Source organism: Anabrus simplex, chromosome 7 (assembly GCF_040414725.1).
Source record: "Anabrus simplex isolate iqAnaSimp1 chromosome 7, ASM4041472v1, whole genome shotgun sequence".
Classification (NCBI taxonomy): domain Eukaryota; kingdom Metazoa; phylum Arthropoda; class Insecta; order Orthoptera; family Tettigoniidae; genus Anabrus; species Anabrus simplex.
Genome location: NC_090271.1, coordinates 2,070,078 through 2,089,589, shown reverse-complemented (window position 1 = coordinate 2,089,589; position 19,512 = coordinate 2,070,078). Strand labels below are relative to the sequence as shown.

At 39.6% G+C, this 19,512-nt stretch overlaps 1 protein-coding gene across 1 annotated transcript in view; it reads left to right on the top strand.

Moving 5' to 3' along the window:
• Nucleotides 1–19,512, top strand: part of spd-2 (spindle defective 2) — a 740,229-nt gene that overhangs the window by 127,893 nt on the left and 592,824 nt on the right. The window contains exon 8 of the mRNA XM_067150605.2: nucleotides 5,855–5,996. Within this exon, the coding sequence (XP_067006706.2) occupies nucleotides 5,855–5,996 (142 nt within the window). The remainder of the gene's footprint in view (nucleotides 1–5,854; nucleotides 5,997–19,512) is intronic.

Below are 19,512 nucleotides of genomic sequence, written 5' to 3'. Positions count from 1 at the left end.
TAAAAGATTTTGTTCTTTTGTGGCACATCGTAAGATTGTACCGGATACACCTTTGGTAACATAGTGCACATACACGTCACTCAGACTGCGGAATGTTGCCTCTGATCTTGATCCTTGTTGGTCCACGTTCTGTCGATCATAGCTTCAGAAATATGAAAGTTTTGATCAATCTCTCATCTCCTTGTCTACATTCTGATAGGTGTATAGATGGTCTTGTAGATGGCAATGATGATTTTATCCTAAGGTGCTCTGTGTAGAAGGATTCTTTTGCTAGCTTGTAAACTAATCTTGTAGGGGCTGTTTTTCAATTCTTAAGGTACATTTTAAGAAACGCAATTTGACACGCTTTATTCTAACCATTATAAAATATCAAATCCATTTCTTATTAACATTGCTGATGTAGTTATTTTTTATTATTATTATTATTATTATTATTATTATTATTATTATTATTATTATTATTATTATTATTATTATTAATTATTAATTATATACAGTCGTATCAGCGCACACTTTTTTAAAACATAACCAGTTTTCGGACGCTAAGGTCTATCATCAGTGTTAGAATTTAACTTTAATTCCACATGAGTGTGTTGTCAAAATTAGTTAAAATGAGTTTAAAATGTAGCCCTGTTGACATCAACTGTTAAATAAGAAAAAGAAAAAAAAAGTGTAAAAGTATGAAAATAATACATATGAACTTACAATGTTGTTGTAAAAGGTACACAGTACTCATACTCCTTTAGACTCAATACATTGTAGTTATTGTCAGATTACACATATTCCATATAACACAATTGTCATCTGAGAGGAGTTTCCCTTTCAGCATTTTACTTTTTAAACGTTTTAATACCATAGTCAATTCCCATAATTGGATTGCTATAAAATCATTTTACGATATTGTAGATGTGTAATCAGATAGTAATTTTAAGGTTGTCCTTACAAGATTTGAATTCTAATGAGTGTCCACATAGACTGTAATTTGATGCCTAGCATACAACTTGACCTAAATACATTATCCTTTAAAAAACCAAATATGTATTATTATTTATTATACAATCTGTTACCGGTACTGGGCGGTTACAGATACACAGTTTAAAATGGAGGAAAATAAATCAAACCCCTAGATACACAATTAACATCAGCTGAACTGTGCCGCGATATACAGAGACAAATAACAGGTAGGATAACTTGGCAGCTATAAACAAGGAACGTGGAACAGGGTCTGGGCACCTACCAGAGGTCGTAGGAAGGCGAAGGTTGCGGGTCTCGAGAAAAATCAACGGTTATGTCTTGTTTTCAAAGGAAACATCTGCAAGGTGAGTTTCGCACAAAATTCATCTATCTAACAATCCAGATACACAATTTACGAATACAAGATTAGATATTCTAGAACTTTGGTATTAAGGCAAGAAGTTATCCCAAAACATTTTTGCATAACCTAAGTTCTACAATACGATACAGAAGGGAACAAGGCACACAAAATACAATTACAAATAAGAAAGAAGGTGAACGTACCTTCTAAAACATCAGAGAAACTCAATTGAGTGGCGAGTCAGGGTGGGGTTAGGTCAAACTCCCATATGATAATGCAAGCGAACAGTAAATATAATTTAAGGTGGAACTGAAATCGAAAGTGCTTAACACCGAGGTGGCCCATCCCAGAAGCGAGGATTCGCCGACGACATCAAAACTTTGGACAGATGAGAGAACGACAGACAGACCACGAAATCCTGCCTCGCTCACTTCAAAAAGGGAAGTCTGGCCTTGGCCGATTACGGAGTGGCCAATCAGAACGCAGGAGTTTGCCTATCGCCACCCAGGTACACCAATCACAGCTCTGTATCCAGTCGCGATGTTTAAACAATATTCCCCTTCATTACTGTTATTTCGTCTGTGTTTTCCAAATTCGTACGTTCCTCGTTGCCAGATGTTTCATTCCAGGCTTATGTCTATGTGTTACACCTGTCATATGTTACACAAACACGTTATGTGTACCGCTTAGTCTGATTGTGATGGTTCGGTCAGCTTCCGCTTCGAACGCTAGTGTTGTGCCACGTCCTGTGGGCCATCTGGTGGTGAATGAACATACCATTTCTGCTTCTACTTCTATTATAATGTTCCAAATTCAAAAGTGTCATTGTTTAAGAAGCCTTTCTCGTGGACAGTCGAGAATTCTTCTGAGGACACAGAGCAACGCTAAGAATTTCACCTTATTTTCTTGACACAGCAGAAGCCCAAAAGCCTATAAAATATCATGTCAGTATTCCAGAACATATACAGTCGCGAACTTTCCATTTTCCAGAATATGTAAGGACGTATTTCTAGAATCCACAACTGGCAAAGGCCAGCATACCTTGTTCTAAAAGTCTACGTCACAACCTTTCTGGACTGTTTCAGCCATTACCGAAAATTCATTACGATCTAAGAGTTACAAAGTGGATAAAGTGAATAAAAATAAAACATACTACAAAAGTATTTTACATCATACAGGTTAGGTAGCTAAATGGAATATGAATAAAATATTCTACCTCAACAGTCCACATCATACAGTATTACTTTAAGATTTGCAAATAAAACACTCCACAACAACTTTCCACATCATAGGAATTCTACATAGGTCTCACAATCTTCCTGCAACAGCTGCAGGTTGCCCAAAGACAAAGAGTACCTTAACAACAATTATTATGTATTTAGCTTGTGGCTAGTACATAACTCGACATACAAATATTCAAAAATATAACAAACAATATGACACCAATCTCAAAAACAGTTCATAAACTCAAATCTAAGCTGTCCAACCATTGTTCAACCCCGTCAGAAGCACACACAAACTCCTTCAGCTGACTGGAGTATGACCTTGGACATTCAGTGACAATATGATGGACAACAATAATGGATGTGGATACAATAGATAATGTGATCATATGATGTTAAATGTAGGCAATTGAGTGAGGCATGTCAAACATTTGAGGTCTGCAAGCATGGTTTTTGAAGATCAGGATGGACTTCTTGAGTATGGTAATCGCGATGTTATAGATAAAATCTCTATTCAGCCCAGAGGTATTGAAGAAGTAGACAAAAAATGTAGGTATCGTTCCTCGAGCACTTAACATCAATCCGATTACAGAAATGGAAGAGAACTTATATTTCCACTTATAGAAGTCCACCGTTTCTTCATAAATGATTTTTTCTGCATCAACCTCTTCCGGCTGGTTTTCGTTGGTCTCAATTCTAATTGTTGGAACAATGATGAAACCTTCAGAACAGGATGGTTTAAAAGCCATAACGTCAATGTGTCGGTTGCTTCCTCTGTTGGAGAGACCGTGTACTTCTTCATAGACATTATAACCTTGTCGTCTCAGAGCGTTAGCTATCATTGATCTGGCTACATTATGGCGTGAGGTGTGTAGTAATTCACCATGTGGAGAGGCTCCCAGGACATGTGAAAGAGTTTCGAACTCTCTGTGGCAACGCCGACAGAGGCAGAAACATTGGCGTTCATTTTTATTGCATCACGCCATTCGCTGCAATACAATCCTTTATGATCATGAATCTATGTATTCGCCGGAGTATACTGTTTAAACAGGGCTACACCTTTGCCTTTGTGCTCTTTCTTGCTCTAGTTGTCAAAAGCTCTTCTTATCAATTCGAGTCGGACTTTATTTGTATCTAGAAAACCATCTCTTTTGTCTTGAATAGATTCTGTTTCTGCTACATTCATTGCGGCGAGGCTCGTGCTGATTTCTTGATATAAGTTTCTCGTTGAGTGTGAAAAATTATTTTTGGAAGATTTCAAAATTTTGCATGCATTAATATGTTGCAGATATATTTCCCATGATACACAAAATAAACCCAGACCTTTAAATTTCATTTCAGCCTATATCATATCATTTGGGACATCCATGGGAAGTTGCAAAATTTCCTTTAATGCCCCCCTAACCATATCGGTGTCATTTATAAATTTGACTGGAATCCTTTGTGGTGGTACTGTCTGAAATTTATATACCAAACTGGGACAGATTGAAGTGTGTAATTACAAATTTCTGATCGGAGTGCAAAAGCAGTGAAGAAATGAGGAGCTCTAGGGTGTTTTTGAGCTTATTTAGGATCTCGATGGAGTGGAAAGTAATTTCATTGGAGAAATTTACTCCCAAATACTTAATAGATTCTCCTTTCTTCAGACATGGTATCTGTTTTTCATCTGCTGTGAATAGTTTTTCGTCTGATAGGTGACCATGTTTGATGCATATTCCTGTACATTTTCCAATATTGATGTTAAGTCCGATTTCTTGTAGTTGATGTATGGCTGCATAAGCAAGTACTAAAGCTGACTCAGAATCTTTTCCAACAATAACTACATCATCAGCAAAACTTAATACTGTTAGAGCTTCATGATCTGGACTCAACTGAAAGGCATATTGGGTAGATATCAACGTTTCGCTAAGGTCATCCGGAATATGATTGATGGCGAGATTGGACAGGATTGGCGACAGAGGAGAACCTTCCATAACTTCCTGCTTATCAAGAGAGGTCTTGTTTTGCTTCCCTGCGTCTGAATTTGTGTGACATTTCTTGTTTGCAGATTCATGATTAAATTCGTAAGTTTGGTTGTGTCTCATTTAAATGGGCATGACCAACGTTGTCAAAGGCTTTCTGTATATCTAAGAATATAGTAGTCAGATTAGCTTGTTTGTTTTTGGCTTCACGGAGTAGGGAGTCGAGTATCGCAGTGTTGACATGCGTTCCAGAGGAGTTAGTAAATCCTAGTTAATTGGGGTTTAGGATAACATGTTCACGAAGATGCCTGTCAAGGACCCTCTCCTTATTACTGAACAGATTGTGATAGGAAATTCTAAGTTCCCATGGAGAGGAATTAGATATTTTTCCACCAATAGAGCATATCAAAAATCAAATAAAAAATTAGATGTATGGCTTTTCAGGCGTTTGCTCTATTAACCAGCGTTTTGTCTTAGGTCTGACACTAGACTCTAATTCCCTCCATGGGAACTTAGAATTTCCATTCGGAATTGCTAGGCGGGCATTAATTCCATTGTGGAGTTTTATCTCCCGTATGCAGTTATCAGACTGTGCCTCTTAAATAGGCTTCTGATAAGTTCACCTGCATACACCCCAGCGTCAGTGGGTAGGGTCTGACACATCCCACTCTGACGAGTCTAGTGTCAGACCTAAGACGAAACGCTGGTTAATAGAGCAAATGCCTGAAAAGCCTTACATCTGACTCACCAAGAGGGCGAGACGAATTTGTGAGCCATCAAATATCCAGGTGGAGATGGATACACTCAAGGTCACGTTCAAGTGTAATGGTTACAGTGACTTGCAGAGAGCCCTGCATCCCACAGAAACGACCAAGCAGCTCACAGAAGGAAGAAGTGAAGGGAACTTACATTCACAACACCACAGATCGAATTGCCATGGTCCTCCGCAAACACAATATAAAAACCGTGATTGGCACCGTCACTAAAATTGCTCACAGTGTGAGTAAAACCAAGGACAAATTGTCCCCACTTTTACATCCTGGGGCATACGAAATTCCCCGTACTTGCGGTAAGGTAAGGTCAAACATACCAATCCACTGGTATTTAACATAACTTGTTCAAGACACCCAGACCTATTCCCTTCCTGTCCTATGTTTTCCTTGCAATGCCTGTTATAAATGCCTGCAGAGGTTTGAGGATGTTTACTTTCCTTTTGTCCAATATTAATTAAATTTCAAAGATACTGCTTGTTTTTTTTTCTACCAGATTTTCATAATATGTATCACATGCTGTGAAAATATTTCAGAACTTTATTAAGTTTAGTGGTTGAACCAAACTTTTTCTTTCCCTTTTAGATGAGGTCATTGACAAACTCAAGGCAGATGAGGTGGAGTGGAGGAGGGAGTTTGCTGATTTATCGTCACGTTCCTTTCAAGGCCAGAGAGTTGATCTCTCATGCTTTTCTGGAATTATTGGAGATGCTGAAATTTCTCTCGGGTAAGGCAGGATGTTTTGTACAAATTACTGTTCGAGAAAATAGTGTATATAGTGTAATGCTGATAGGTAGATATTAACCATGTCCTGGTTTTGTGAGAAGACAAGATTGGTTTGTATAAATTAAATTAAATTAAAATAAATTAATTTCCTAGTTTAATGCTGACAGGTAGATATTTAGTGTCCTGTTGTAGGTCGTAAGTAGACATCGGATCTTTAGGTTTTTTCCTTCTGTTTTCTGAAGATCCTCTGGAGCCTATCTGTGTCAGTTATCTGTATTATGCACCTACAGTCACAGGAAATGGAATTTCATATTGCCTATATGCACATATTTCGATGTTACGACGTATTTTTGTCTTTCTGAGCCTATATGACTCTTTTTCTTGCTTTAAATGTTATATATATGTGAAAATAAACCGTAATGACAGTCTGGTGAAGAACGTTCAGATGCTGTATGAAAACTGTGCCAGCTGTGTGCAATTGGATGATGGACATTCATCCTGGTTCAAGACCGAAAGTAGAGTCCAGCAAGGCAGTGCACTATCCCCATTATTGTTTATCACCATCATGGATGACATAATGAACATCAAGAAAACCTCGGGTGAACTAAATGCAATGGCCTTTGCTGATGTTATGATCTGGGGAGAAACTGAGGAACAAGTACAGTCAAGACTCAATGAATGGAAAGTTAAGTTCCAGGAGTTCAGTCTCAAGATAAGCGAACTCAAAACAGTAGTGATGGCAATAAACAGAGGGACGACCAGCGAACATCTCCACTAGAAAGTGTGGAAAGCTTTACACACCTCAGCACTATGTAGTGGTATAATTATGAGGACTATGTGGAATTACCGCTACACCAGAAATCTGTTCATGTGGAATTTAAAAGAAAGAGAGAAAGGAATCCATTGTTTAACCTTGCCCAATATAACGCAACACTGTGATAACTGTCATGCATTTGAGGTTCTTATTGGTGTAAATTGTAATATAATGGTGGGCTTATTCCTCACCATTGGATATTACGTAGAGCTTCGTTGTTATGAAGTTGGTATTGGTTAGCGTGCCACTTGACTGTTGACTGTTCCCACAGCGCACCCTGCCGTAAGCGGCTGGTACCGGGTTGTTTGTGGCCATCTTCGCTTGAATAAGGATGTCTCGGCGGCTGCCTCCTGTTACAATGGCTAGCAAATGGTCTGTGTGTGTATTCAAACCACCCTAATATGTGTTTCGTTGCAAGTTGAATTAACATTAATGGTGGGTGGTTGATACAGTTATTTGTGTGCAGTTCTTATTTTGAAAGTTTAATGTGACTGTTCCTTTCCCAGCAAAGCGCGCCGTAATACATGGATATAACGTCGCAACGGACATAAGTTTTAAAATCTGTACATTGTGAAAAGGCCTCAGTACCACGGGTAAGTCCAACCTTGTATACCATATGTGATTGCATGATACTCCATTTTGCTGTTATAAGCAATCCAGTATGTCTGCTCGCCATGTGACATTATTTTTTTGTGGTGGACTGAAGATCCATTCGCACTTACAACCACGCTCTGCTATTACTCTCTGTGGCATACCAACGATCGAAAAAGAGGGGCAATGAAACAACTGAAATCACAATACCGCAGCTCAAGTATTCGACCATCAGCGCAACCGCCAAAGAGATAAGAGGCGCCTCCTCGGTCCGGATTCACGCCAAGTATGGAGGGAAGGGCCTCGATAAAACACAACACAGAAAAGGGAAGTGATGGAATCTGGGCAAGGCCGATAGGTCAACGACCATAACAGAGGGTGGAAGGAATAAGGGGTAGAGCAATTCACTATAATAACACTCTCCGTCACACTTAAAGACTAAAATTTAATGTAATATAAGAAAGACAATAAGTTGGGTGGGTGATGCAATTTAAATATACAAAACGAATTGAAAACAATTAAGTTGTAAAAAAGAAAAACTAATGACAAGGCTCATTTTCAAAATTACTACCAAGCGTGGTCACCAAGCTAGAATACCAACAATTTCAAACAATTTTAAAGGTTCAGTAATATTTTCCAGACCGAATTAACTCGTTTGATTTAGATTCATAACAATTTACTGTTAGAGTTAACTGCACAAAAAATGTTAGGAATCTGATAATCTCTTCAATGGTGTCAATATTGAAATCACAATTCCAACCCTTGAACATATCACTAATGGAAGAGGGAACGTTATTGCTACCGTAGATGAACAGTGTTCGCGTAACACTCTTATACTAGGTACAGGATTATTAGACGTAACAGGTACACTGACATTCTCAAATAGTACACCCTTGTTAGCATTACTATCATGAGTTACATTAAAGGACATAGTCTTAATTCCAAGTGAGTTAAGTACGATACCAGTATGATCAAACAATGTTACACCGAGAGAAAGTAATTCAGAACACTCCTTCAAATTCTGTACACCCATACAAATATCTAGCAAGTCGTGCATGCGACCTACAAGGTGTGAGATACGTGCCTTAATCCTATCTAGCTGATATTTAGATGGTTCAAGTCCTCAAAATGATTACAAATCTCACTAATTTCTACCAAGGAATGCTTAATGAAGGTCGTATGCTCACATATATCCTCAGGGCTAAGATCAGGAATAACAAGTGCGTCACCAACACCAGACAGCAATACAGCATCAGAAGCAGTAGTACCCGTGCTGCTCACATTACGGATCTTCAGCTTGTAATCGAGCTCAGCACACCTCAGCATACGAGGATCTGGTATAGGTCTGGCAGGCATCACGGATGAATATGTAACACAAGTTACCAGAACAATAAGCGGGTGCATGGCCAGTAACTAAATTTTTACAAAATATACACTGTTACCCATGATGAATTGCTCCACCAACGTAATGAGTGAGGTAAACCTACAGGCAGAAAAAGGTTAGGAAGCAAGGATGAGGAGCGTACCAATATTTACTGAGTTTCGGTGATAATAATTTCTCGAAGTGAAATGTTGCTCACTTCGGTAGTCATAGCAACAGCGTAGCCAGAACCACGCTCTGCTACCTCTCACTCTCTGTGGCATACCAATGATTGAAGAAGACGGGCATTGAAACGACTGAAATCACAATACAGCAGCCCAAGTCATCGACCGCTAGCACAAACACCAAAGAGATAAGAGGCGCCTCCTATTCTGTGTTTGTTCTATCGAGGTCCTTCCCTCCGTAGTTGGCGTGAATCCGCGCTGGGGAGGCGCCTCTTATCTCTTTGGTGGTTGCGCTGACGGTTGAAGACTTGGGCTGCGGTATTGTGATTTCAGTTGTTTCATTACCCACTTCTTTGATCGTTGGTATACCACAAGTGTAATATCTCGACATACACTAGCCACTAGTGATGGGACATTCGATTCATTTTACTGAATCGATTCATTTGATTCCGTTCACGTTACTGAATCGATACAGTGATCCGATTCACGGCTCATTGGTCACCGCTCCTACTGCATCAGTGTAGTATGTGCTGGTAAGACAGCAGCAACAGCATTCAGTGCTCGCAGCTGCCATCTGGTCTTCATACTATGAACTCCTTTCTTAGAAAAAATGCTAGTTACTCTAATACATCGAAGGTTTCCGGCAACGCAGGGTGGGAAAGGTTAGGATTAGGAAGGTAGCAGCCATGGCCTGAATTAAGGTACAGAGCCAGCATTTTCTGGTGTGAAAATGGGGAAACTACGGAAAAACCATCTTAATGGCTGCCGACGGTGGGATTCGAACCCACCATCCCCCGAATGCAAACGCATAGCCACGCGATGTTAACCGCACGACAACTCACTCAATCCTTTTTTTAAAAGTATTTTTCTATCAGCTGAGGATTTTTTTAAATCGTCATATTTTGTATAGGCTACTCGAGATGTACAGTAGCCCGCTGGTTTTCGGATTCAAAATACTGTTATTGCGTCTGTCCACATATGATTGAAGTCTTGTGCAACGATGTGACATATGAACTGAGAGAATACTGAGTCAAATGTCAAATGTCAACTAAGTTATAATACTAAGATTCATTAAACTAATAAATAGTATAACCTAATAGCCTACATACTTACTAGCTACTTCAGAATTATGTTGTGACTACCTTTTTAACACTGCAAATAAATCCATCTATTATTTAAACTTCCTTGTAAGAAGAGGACAGTGAATGCAAATGGGTATTATTTTCAAATGAGCTGAGCTCGAGAGTCCATTATAGCATACGATTCTTTCAGTCTAGCATGTCTCACTGTATGTCTCGCTGCAGCGGAAGCTCGGCTCTCCGCGTGTCCAGTGAGCCGATAAGGAGCCGTGTGTATCATGTGTCTCACTGAGCCGCGCTCGTTCACGATTCTTTCGATGTGCCATGATTCACTGTATGCCTCGCTGCAGCGGAAGCTCGGCTCTCCGCGTGTCCAGTGAGCCGAAGGAGCCGTGTGTATCATGTGTCTCACTGAGCCGCGCTCGTTCACGATTCTTTCGATGTGCCATGATACACTGTCTCGCTGCAGCGGAAGCTCGGCTCCCCGCCAACGTCCAGTGAGTGCGCCACTCTGCACTGTCCGCTGGGAGTAAGCTGAATCATGTGCCGTGAGCTCGCCTTTCCTGTGAATCGATTCACTCGGACACTTGAATGAATCGATACACTGCTTCGAATCATGCATTCAGTAGCCAACACTACTAGCCACAAAGGAGGTGGCAGATAGAGTGCAGAAGAGCTCTCACTTTTACCAGAAAGTATGAACACTCCTCTGGGATCACAAAGTACCAACAAAATCGAAGCTGGTGATGTACAATTAGTTCTTCATTCCAATCTTAACCTATGGTATTGAAACTTGCACCCTCACTAAGAAAGACTCATCAAGGTTGCAGGCATCAGAGATGAAGTTCCTTAGGTCCACAATTCAGAAAAACCAAACTGGACAAGTTGAGGAATGATGTGGTTAGGAAGGAAGCTGGGATTGTTACATCATTGTTAGATTGGATCAGCATGTCCAGACTGAGGTGGTTTGGGCATGTAATGCGGATGAAGCAAAAAGTGACAGCATATGTTAACTTGAAGTGACATGTGGCAGGGAAATGGATGGTGGGAAGACCAAGAACCCACTGGATGGACAACGTGAAGATGGACATTGCAGATTGTGGAAGGACACTGGAGGAGGTCATTAACAACAGAGCGTATCTCAATAAGACAGAATGGAAGAGACTCGCTAACAGTGTCTTGGAAACTGGAACTGTAAGATGGTGGTGGTGGTGATGATGATGATAGTGATAGTGTAGAGAAATGAATTTCATTTTATGGGTCCATATTTAACTTTGATTAAACCAGATTAAATAATAATTGAGTTATTCCACCTTTTCAATACAAATTAAATAGTGTTTATTAAATAAACATTTAATGGGACTAGTTCGACCTATTTAAAGGTCATCATCAACCATATCTTGTGTAGAACAAAGTATTTGAAACACAGTTGTTTTAAAGATGGTCTTAAAACCTATAAAAGTTTGACACTATGAAAAACTGTTGATAGAATTTCCTGAAAACACATTTGTTGTAAGAAATTAGTTCGCTTAGCTGTAGGAATATGCGAGAAGAAGTTTTAAAATATTCTTCGTAGTATTCAAGCAGTATTCTTAGTATTCTTATCACTGCAAAGCGTAGATAACACTTTAAAATCATTCATAATCTTGATGAGATGTAGAATTGAGCATATATGCAAAGTATTCCTTAGTAAAATGTGAGTTGAACAAATATATTATTGCAGTGGAAAGGAAATTCCATGTAGTTGTGTATATAGGTAAACAATGTAAAAATAGTTGAAGATATTCATGAAGATTAATGATTTTAAAAAATGAAAGTGAAAAGGCACTTTAAGATATGAATTAGTTAAAAAAATTATATTCTTTATATTAAGGTAGTGGAATTAATTCTCATCTAATGCTGATATAAGAGAAAGGAAAAATAAATGAAATTAGAAAAATGTAGGAAATAATAATGAAATTAATGGGATGTAAAATATTGAAAGAAAAAAAGGAAATAAGCCAAAATGTGGCTCATCTTACGTACCCAAATGTTCTACATGTTAGTAAACTAACGTACTTAGAAGCAAAAGACACGGAAAAGAAATTTTTTTTATAAGGTTTAAAAGTTGAATAAATATATAGTTATAATGAAAGGTGTTATGAATGGAGGGAAAAAACAAGGTGGGGCTGAGAAATGAGGGAATGGGGGTAAATGCTGAGGAGAGGTGGAATGAATAGAATGGAAGATTGAATTTAGATCAGTTAAATTAAAATTTTTAAGAATAATGATAAAATGGTCAAAAAGAATGTTGGTTTTTTTTTCACATATTTCATTTTGGTTGTAATTAGAGTTAAAATATTGATCTAATTGTATGAAGAATTTTTTTGTGTAATGTTTAAAGAATTTTTAGGTCTTGTCGAATATTGGTGAAATTATGTTTATAGTCATGCATGTGCTGAAATATTATTGTATTTAATGGCATTCTTATGTTCTGAGTATGTAGTGATGAAGTTTCTTCCTGTTTTTCCGATATAAGAAAAATTGCAATCATGACATTGAATCTATAAACACCTTATTTAGAGAAACAATTAAATTTAAAATAGAGGTGGAGTTGTATAAGATGTCTGAATGATATATTTATATTGTATTTTTTAAAGGTGATTTTGTAAATGACCGTGGTGAAAGTTGAAATTACTGTGGTGTTATGTTTATCTTTTATTAAAGTAGTTGAAGGGTCATGTCTGTACTTATGAATTATTCTATCAATAAAAAAATTGTTGTAGCTGTTTGATTTAGTGATGAAACGAGTGGTGCAATATTACACCCCTCTATTAAACTTTAAGGGACCAAGGAATACTGGCGTAAAAGTGGGGAAAGTGTAAATCGTTGGATACAACCTGTACAGGTATATATGAAAATGCTCTGGAAAAGGAAGTTAATTTTACACAAATGCATATTATTAATTTTTAGAGTATTTCAATCTCAGTTGATTTACTGTACTTACCTCAAGTAAAGGTCCCATGTGTTAATTACTGTACTGTATTAACTGTTGACTACACTGCCTTTGTAATTCTGCTCATCCTTTGCCCAGGTGAAGGTTACCGGCAGGTGGTTAAAAATTTATGTAATATATTCTTTGGAAGGGAGGGTGCGATCAGTCGTTGAGAGGAAGTTGGATGAAAACCAGTGTGGTTTCAGACCACAGATAGGCTGTCAGGATCAGATTTTCAGTATGCGCCAGGTAATTGAAAAATGCTACGAGAAGAATAGGCAGTTGTGTTTGTTTCGTAGATCTAGAGAAAGCATATGACAGGGTACCAAGGGAAATGATGTTCACTGTACTGGGGGACTGTGGAATTAAAGGTAGATTATTAAAATCAATCAAAGGCATTTATGTTGACAATTGGGCTTCAGTGAGAATTGATGGTAGAATGAGTTCTTGGTTCAGGGTACTTACAGGGGTCAGACAAGGCTGTAATCTTTCACCTTTGCTCTTCGTAGTTTACATGGATCATCTGCTGAAAGGTATAAAATGGCAAGAGGGATTCAGTTAGGTGGAAATGTAGTAAGCAGTTTGGCCTATGCTGACGACTTGGTCTTAATGGCAGATTGTGCCGAAAGCCTGCGGTCTAATATCTTGGAACTTGAAAATAGGTGCAATGAGTATGGTACGAAAATTAGCCTCTCGAAGACTAAATTGATGTCAGCGGGAAAGAAATTCAACAGAATTGAATGTCAGATTGGTGATACAAAGCTAGAACAGGTCGATAATTTCAAGTATTTAGGTTGTGTGTTCTCCCAGGATGGTAATACAGTAAGCGAGATTGAATCAAGTTGTAGTAAAGCTAATGCAGTGAGCTCGCAGTTGCGATCAGCAGTATTCTGTAAGAAGGAAGTCAGCTCCCAGACGAAACTATCTTTACATCGGTCTGTTTTCAGACCAACGTTGCTTTACGGGAGCGAAAGCTAGGTGGACTCAGGATATCTTATTCATAAGTTAGAAGTAACAGACATGAAAGTAGCAAAAATGATTGTTGGTACAAACCGGTGGGAACAATAGCAGGAGGGTACTCGGAATGAGGAGATAAAGGCTAATTTAGGAATGAACTCGATGGATGAAGCTGTAGGCATAAACCGGCTTCGGTGGTGGGGTCATGTGAGGCGAATGGAGGAGGATAGGTTACCTAGGAGAATAATGGACTCTGTTATGGAGGGTAAGAGAAGTAGAGGGAGACCAAGACGACGATGGTTAGACTCGGTTTCTAACGATTTAAAGATAAGAGGTATAGAACTAAATGAGGCCACAACACTAGTTGCAAATCGAGGATTGTGGCGACGTTTAGTAAATTCTCAGAGGCTTGCAGACTGAACGTTGAAAGGCATAGCAGTCTATAATGATAATGTATGTATGTATGTATTCTTTTAATATACACTGACTTAGCAAATGTCAAGGGATAGTCACCTAATAGCGTGTGGGGCCTCCTCTGGCCCTCCGAACTGCAGTGAGACGCCATGGAATTGAGTCAAGTCACTAGTAGTCCTGGACACAGCCGATGCCAAATCATTTGCAGAGCGGCTGCCAATGCTGGTCTGTTCGTGGGTGCAGGATCCATGGCACGGAGCCTGCGTTCTAGGACATCCCAATATGCTCGATAGGGATTATATCGGGGCTCCCGGGTGACGTGGGAGCGATGTGGCGGCACGTTATTGTCTTGAAACACCACAGAACCGTCTGGGCACTGGAAGGCCAAAAATGGGTGGAGATGGTCTCCGACCAGCTCAACATACCGCGTACCAGAACAACTAGGGGGCCCATTCCATACCAGGAAAATGCACCCCAGACCATAACAGAGACACCAGCGCCCTGGACCATACCTTCGAGGCAGGCGGGATCCATCGCTTCATGTGGTCTGCGCCATACACGGTGCCTCCCATCGGCATGGTGCAGTTGAAATCGTGATTCGTCCGACCACATCAAGTTACGCATTGTTCAGTGTCCATCCCTGGTGACTGGCGACAAATGCGCATCGTTGCGCCTGATGATGTTGGGTTAACAGTGGCACCAGCGTGCGACGCCGGCTCCCATACTCCATAGAACCAGTATTCCTACGGAGTGTCCACTGGGAGACGTGTCTAGCACGGCCTGTGTTGAATTGAGCCGTGATTTGTTGCACGGTTGCCCGTCTGTCACTATTGACAATCTGTCTCAGATGTCGCCGGTCACGGTCATCGAGGGTGGCTGGACGGCTGGTCGTTCGTTTGTTGTAGACGGTGACACCCGCATTCAACCATTCAGGATACACCCTAGATACGGTTGATCGCGTGAAGCCGAATTCCCGCGCCACTTCCGAAATCGCACTTCCCATCCGTCGGGCATTGAACACCATACCCCGTTCGAACGGTGTTAGCTCACGACGACGTTCCATGTTACACCTGTCACATGCACAGCCACTGCTCACAAGGTCTCCTATACAACTGCCGCTGGCACAGGGGGCGTGTGGTGCGCAGACAACACACCTGCACATCAGTGCTCCGCTATCACATGACATTTGCTCAGGCAGTGTACAGTAGTTACTTTCTTAGAATGGCGATAGAATTATCTAAGATGCAATATTTTCTGTGGTGCATGGTGTTGGTTACTGTAGTCACGTCCTAGTTCGTGAACCATGGGCAATGGCTTCATGAATTTACCGAGCTCGGAACATTTTAAGCAAGCCTCGGACCTATGGGAGTAACGGAGTCCCACTCCCATTTGACAGGCGAGGGACTCCTTGGTAACAACTTGGCGAACGAAATGGAATTCGATGGGGAGCTAACAATATTAATGGGGCTTATGGAAGAAAGAAAGTAGAACTGGCTGAGTCAGCATGAGGATGCACCTGGATTTGCTACAAGCAAGTGATATTCGGGTAAGGCGAGATAACGAGGAAGAGAGATTATAAAGTGTACTTGACGGGTGTTAGAAAGGGAAGGGCAGAATAGAGTATGGGGTAGGTCTGTTTTCCTGGAATACCATTGCATGCAACATAGTTTCTGTTAGGCACGTTAATGAGAGAATGATGTGGGTAGCTTTGGCAGTCGGAGGAATTAGGATGAGAATTGTCTCAGTGTATTCACCATGTGAGGTTGCAGATCAGGATGAAATTGACAAGTTTTATGAAGCATTGAGTGACATCGTGGTCGGGGTCAACAGCAAGGATAGAATAGTGCTAATGCGCAATGTCAATGCGACTGTTGGAAATAAAAGTGAAGGTTACTAAAGGGTGATTGGTAAATGTGCGGAAGATATGGAAGCTAACAGGAATGGGAAGCATTTGCTGGACTTCTGTGCTAGTATGGGTTTAGCAGTTATGAATACAGTAAAACCTCGTTAATTCAAAGTCGTTGGGACTAAAAAATCGGACTTCGAATTACGTGATTTCGAATTAACCGCCATTTCGCAATTCAGAAGTACCAACCCTTTCCGCGTTACAAAATATTCTAAGGCCTGTTACTGCATGCAGTTAACCTTGGTTCACAGTTTATACCTTTCAAATGCCATGAAAAAAGATCTATTTCCAAAATGTATCCAAGAAGGTGCATTTACAGTATTCAAATAATGCACTCGGATATCTCGCTGGTAAACATAACCTCACGCAACGAAAGAAAGATAAAAAAAGCACGATTCAAAGACGAGGAGAAATCTATGCTGGCTCCCATGTGCAAGTGCTTTATTCATTAGATTACTATAACTGTATGCATTTTAGATGCCTTGTATTAGCACAGAAAGTACCCGATGCCCTTAAAATCAAACTTTCCTATGACTCTATCCTTGTACGATTTCCCACCATGGCACTTCTCTCATACTTCAGAAATATAAACACTTGCTGCGTCACAAAGTATTCTAAGACCCATTAATACATGCAAATCACCTCGATTCACAGTTTAAACCTTTCAAGTGCCTTGAAAATCTATTTCTGAAATGTTTCCAACAAGGTGCATTTACAATGTTACAATGGATAAATCAGTGAAATAATAACCTCACGCAACGAAAGAAAAAAAAATTAACACAATTCAAAGACAAGGATAAATTATGCCGGTTCCCCTGTGCAAATGCATTATTTTTTTGATGTCTGTAGTGTTTGCATTTTTAGATGCTTTGTACTGGTGTAGAAAGTGCCCAACGCCCTTAAAATATTGTGGCTTACCGAACTTTCCTATGACGAGGGGATAAAATTTCTTGTTTCCATGTGCATTGCAACGCACTACAATGACCCTCACTTCCAGCCTTGTATGATTCCTCGGCTGTCACTTTCTCCTTTAAAACCCTAAGACCGTTTGGGCTCATATTAAAATAAAGCAATGCAGTTTCATCGGCAATGGCAATATTGTTTGGTGCCTATGAATTTATTACCTAAGCCACGTTTTTTCGTCAACTGTTGGCATGGCCATTGTTCGCGGACTCTGTTTTTCTGCACACTGCCTGTTGCGTGATATTACGCGTTCCTTAAAAGGTTGAATACAAAAGAATTCCGATTTCATTCAACTTAGCAATCATGAAGTGCACTGTAGACCCACCGAAGTGATTGTAAGTGCGGAGTGCTACCCATCCATGTTCCGGAACAGGCGTTCTATTATAATGTGGATAAATTTCGATTTGAAATTACTCTGTAACATACTATTGTTTTAAAATGTAAAGGCAGTTTCGAATTAAAAGTCTGAATTTCGGTAATGTGGCCAACATTGTACTTCAGATTACGAATTATTCGTATTTTAAATTAAACATTTTAAATAACATGCAAAACTGTATCTCTTGTTTCTGGGAACGAGAGCTTCTTTGAATTAGGCGCGATTATGAATTAACCAATTTTGAATTATTGAGGTTCTACTGCACATTCTTCAAGCATAAGGCTGTTCACCGCTACATATGGGAGGCTAGGGGTACCAGATCCATAATAGACTATATCCTAACCGACTTCGAATTCAGGAAATCTGTTAGGAATGTACGACTTTTTCTAGGGATTTTACGATGATACAGACCACTATCTGATCTGTAGTGAACTAAGTATCTCTAGGCCTAGGGTAGAGAAAGTGAAATCTGTCTGCAAACGAATAAGGGTAGAAAATCTCCAGCACAAGGAAATTAGACAGAAGTACATGGATATGATTAGTGAGAAGTTTTCAACAGTAGATAATACGCAAGTTCAGGATTGTTGTTGTTGTTGTTGTTTGAGTCATCAGTCCATAGACTGGTTTGATGCAACTCTCCATGCTACCCTATCCTGTGCTAACCTTTTCATTTCTACGTAACTATTGTATCCTACATCTGCTCTAATCTGCTTGTCATATCCATACCTTGGTCTACCCCTACCGTTCTTACCACCTACACTTCCTTCAAAAACCAACTGAACAAGTCCTGGGTGTCTTAAGATGTGTCCTATCATTCTATCTCTTCTCGTCAAATTTAGCCAAATCAATCTCCTCTCACCACTTCGATTCAGTATCTCTTCATTTGTGATTCGGTCTATCCATCTCACCTTCAGCATTCTTCTGTAACACCACATTTCAAAAGCTTCTATTCTCTTTCTTTCTGAGCTAGTTATCGTCCATGTTTCACTTCCATACAATGCCATGCTCCACACAAAAGTCTTCAAAAACATCTTTCTAATTCCGATATTGATGCTTGAAGTAAGCAAATTTCTTTCCTTAAGAAAGATTTTCCTTGCTTGTGCTAGTCTGCATTTTATGTCCTCCTTACTTCTGCCATCGTTAGTTATTTTTCTACCCAAGTAACAATATTCATTTACTTCCTTTAAGACTTCCTTTCCTAATCTAATATTTCCTACATCACGTGCCTTCGTTTGACTGCACTCCATTACTTTTGTTTTGGACTTATTTATTTTCATCTTGTACTCCTTACCCAAGACTTCATCCATACCATTCAGCAACTTCTCGATCTTCTGCAGTCTCAGATGAAATAACAATATCATCAGCAAATTTCAAAGTTTTTATTTTCTCTCCTTGGACTGTGATTCCCTTTCCAAATTTCTCTTTGATTTCCTTTACTGCCTGTTCTATGTAAACATTGAAAAGAAGAGGGGACAAACTGCAGCCTTGCCTCACTCCTTTCTGGATTGCTGCTTTTTCAAAGCCCTCGATTCTTATCACTGCAGACTGATTTTTATACAGATTGTAGATAATTCTTCGTTCTCGGTATCTGATCCCTATCATCTTCAGAATCATAAATAGCTTGGTAATCAACATTATTGAATGCCTTTTCTAGATCTACGAATGACATGTACGTGGGCTTGTCCTTCTTGATTCGATCCTCTTAAGATCAGACATAAAGTCAGGATTGCTTGATGTGTTCCTACATTTCTTCTGAAGCCAAATTGATCTTCTCCCAACTCAGCTTCAACTTGTTTTTCCATTCTTCTGTAAATAATACGTATTAATATTTTGCAGGCATGAGATACTAAACTAATGGTGCGGTAGTTTTCACACCTGTCAGCACTGGCTTTGTTGGG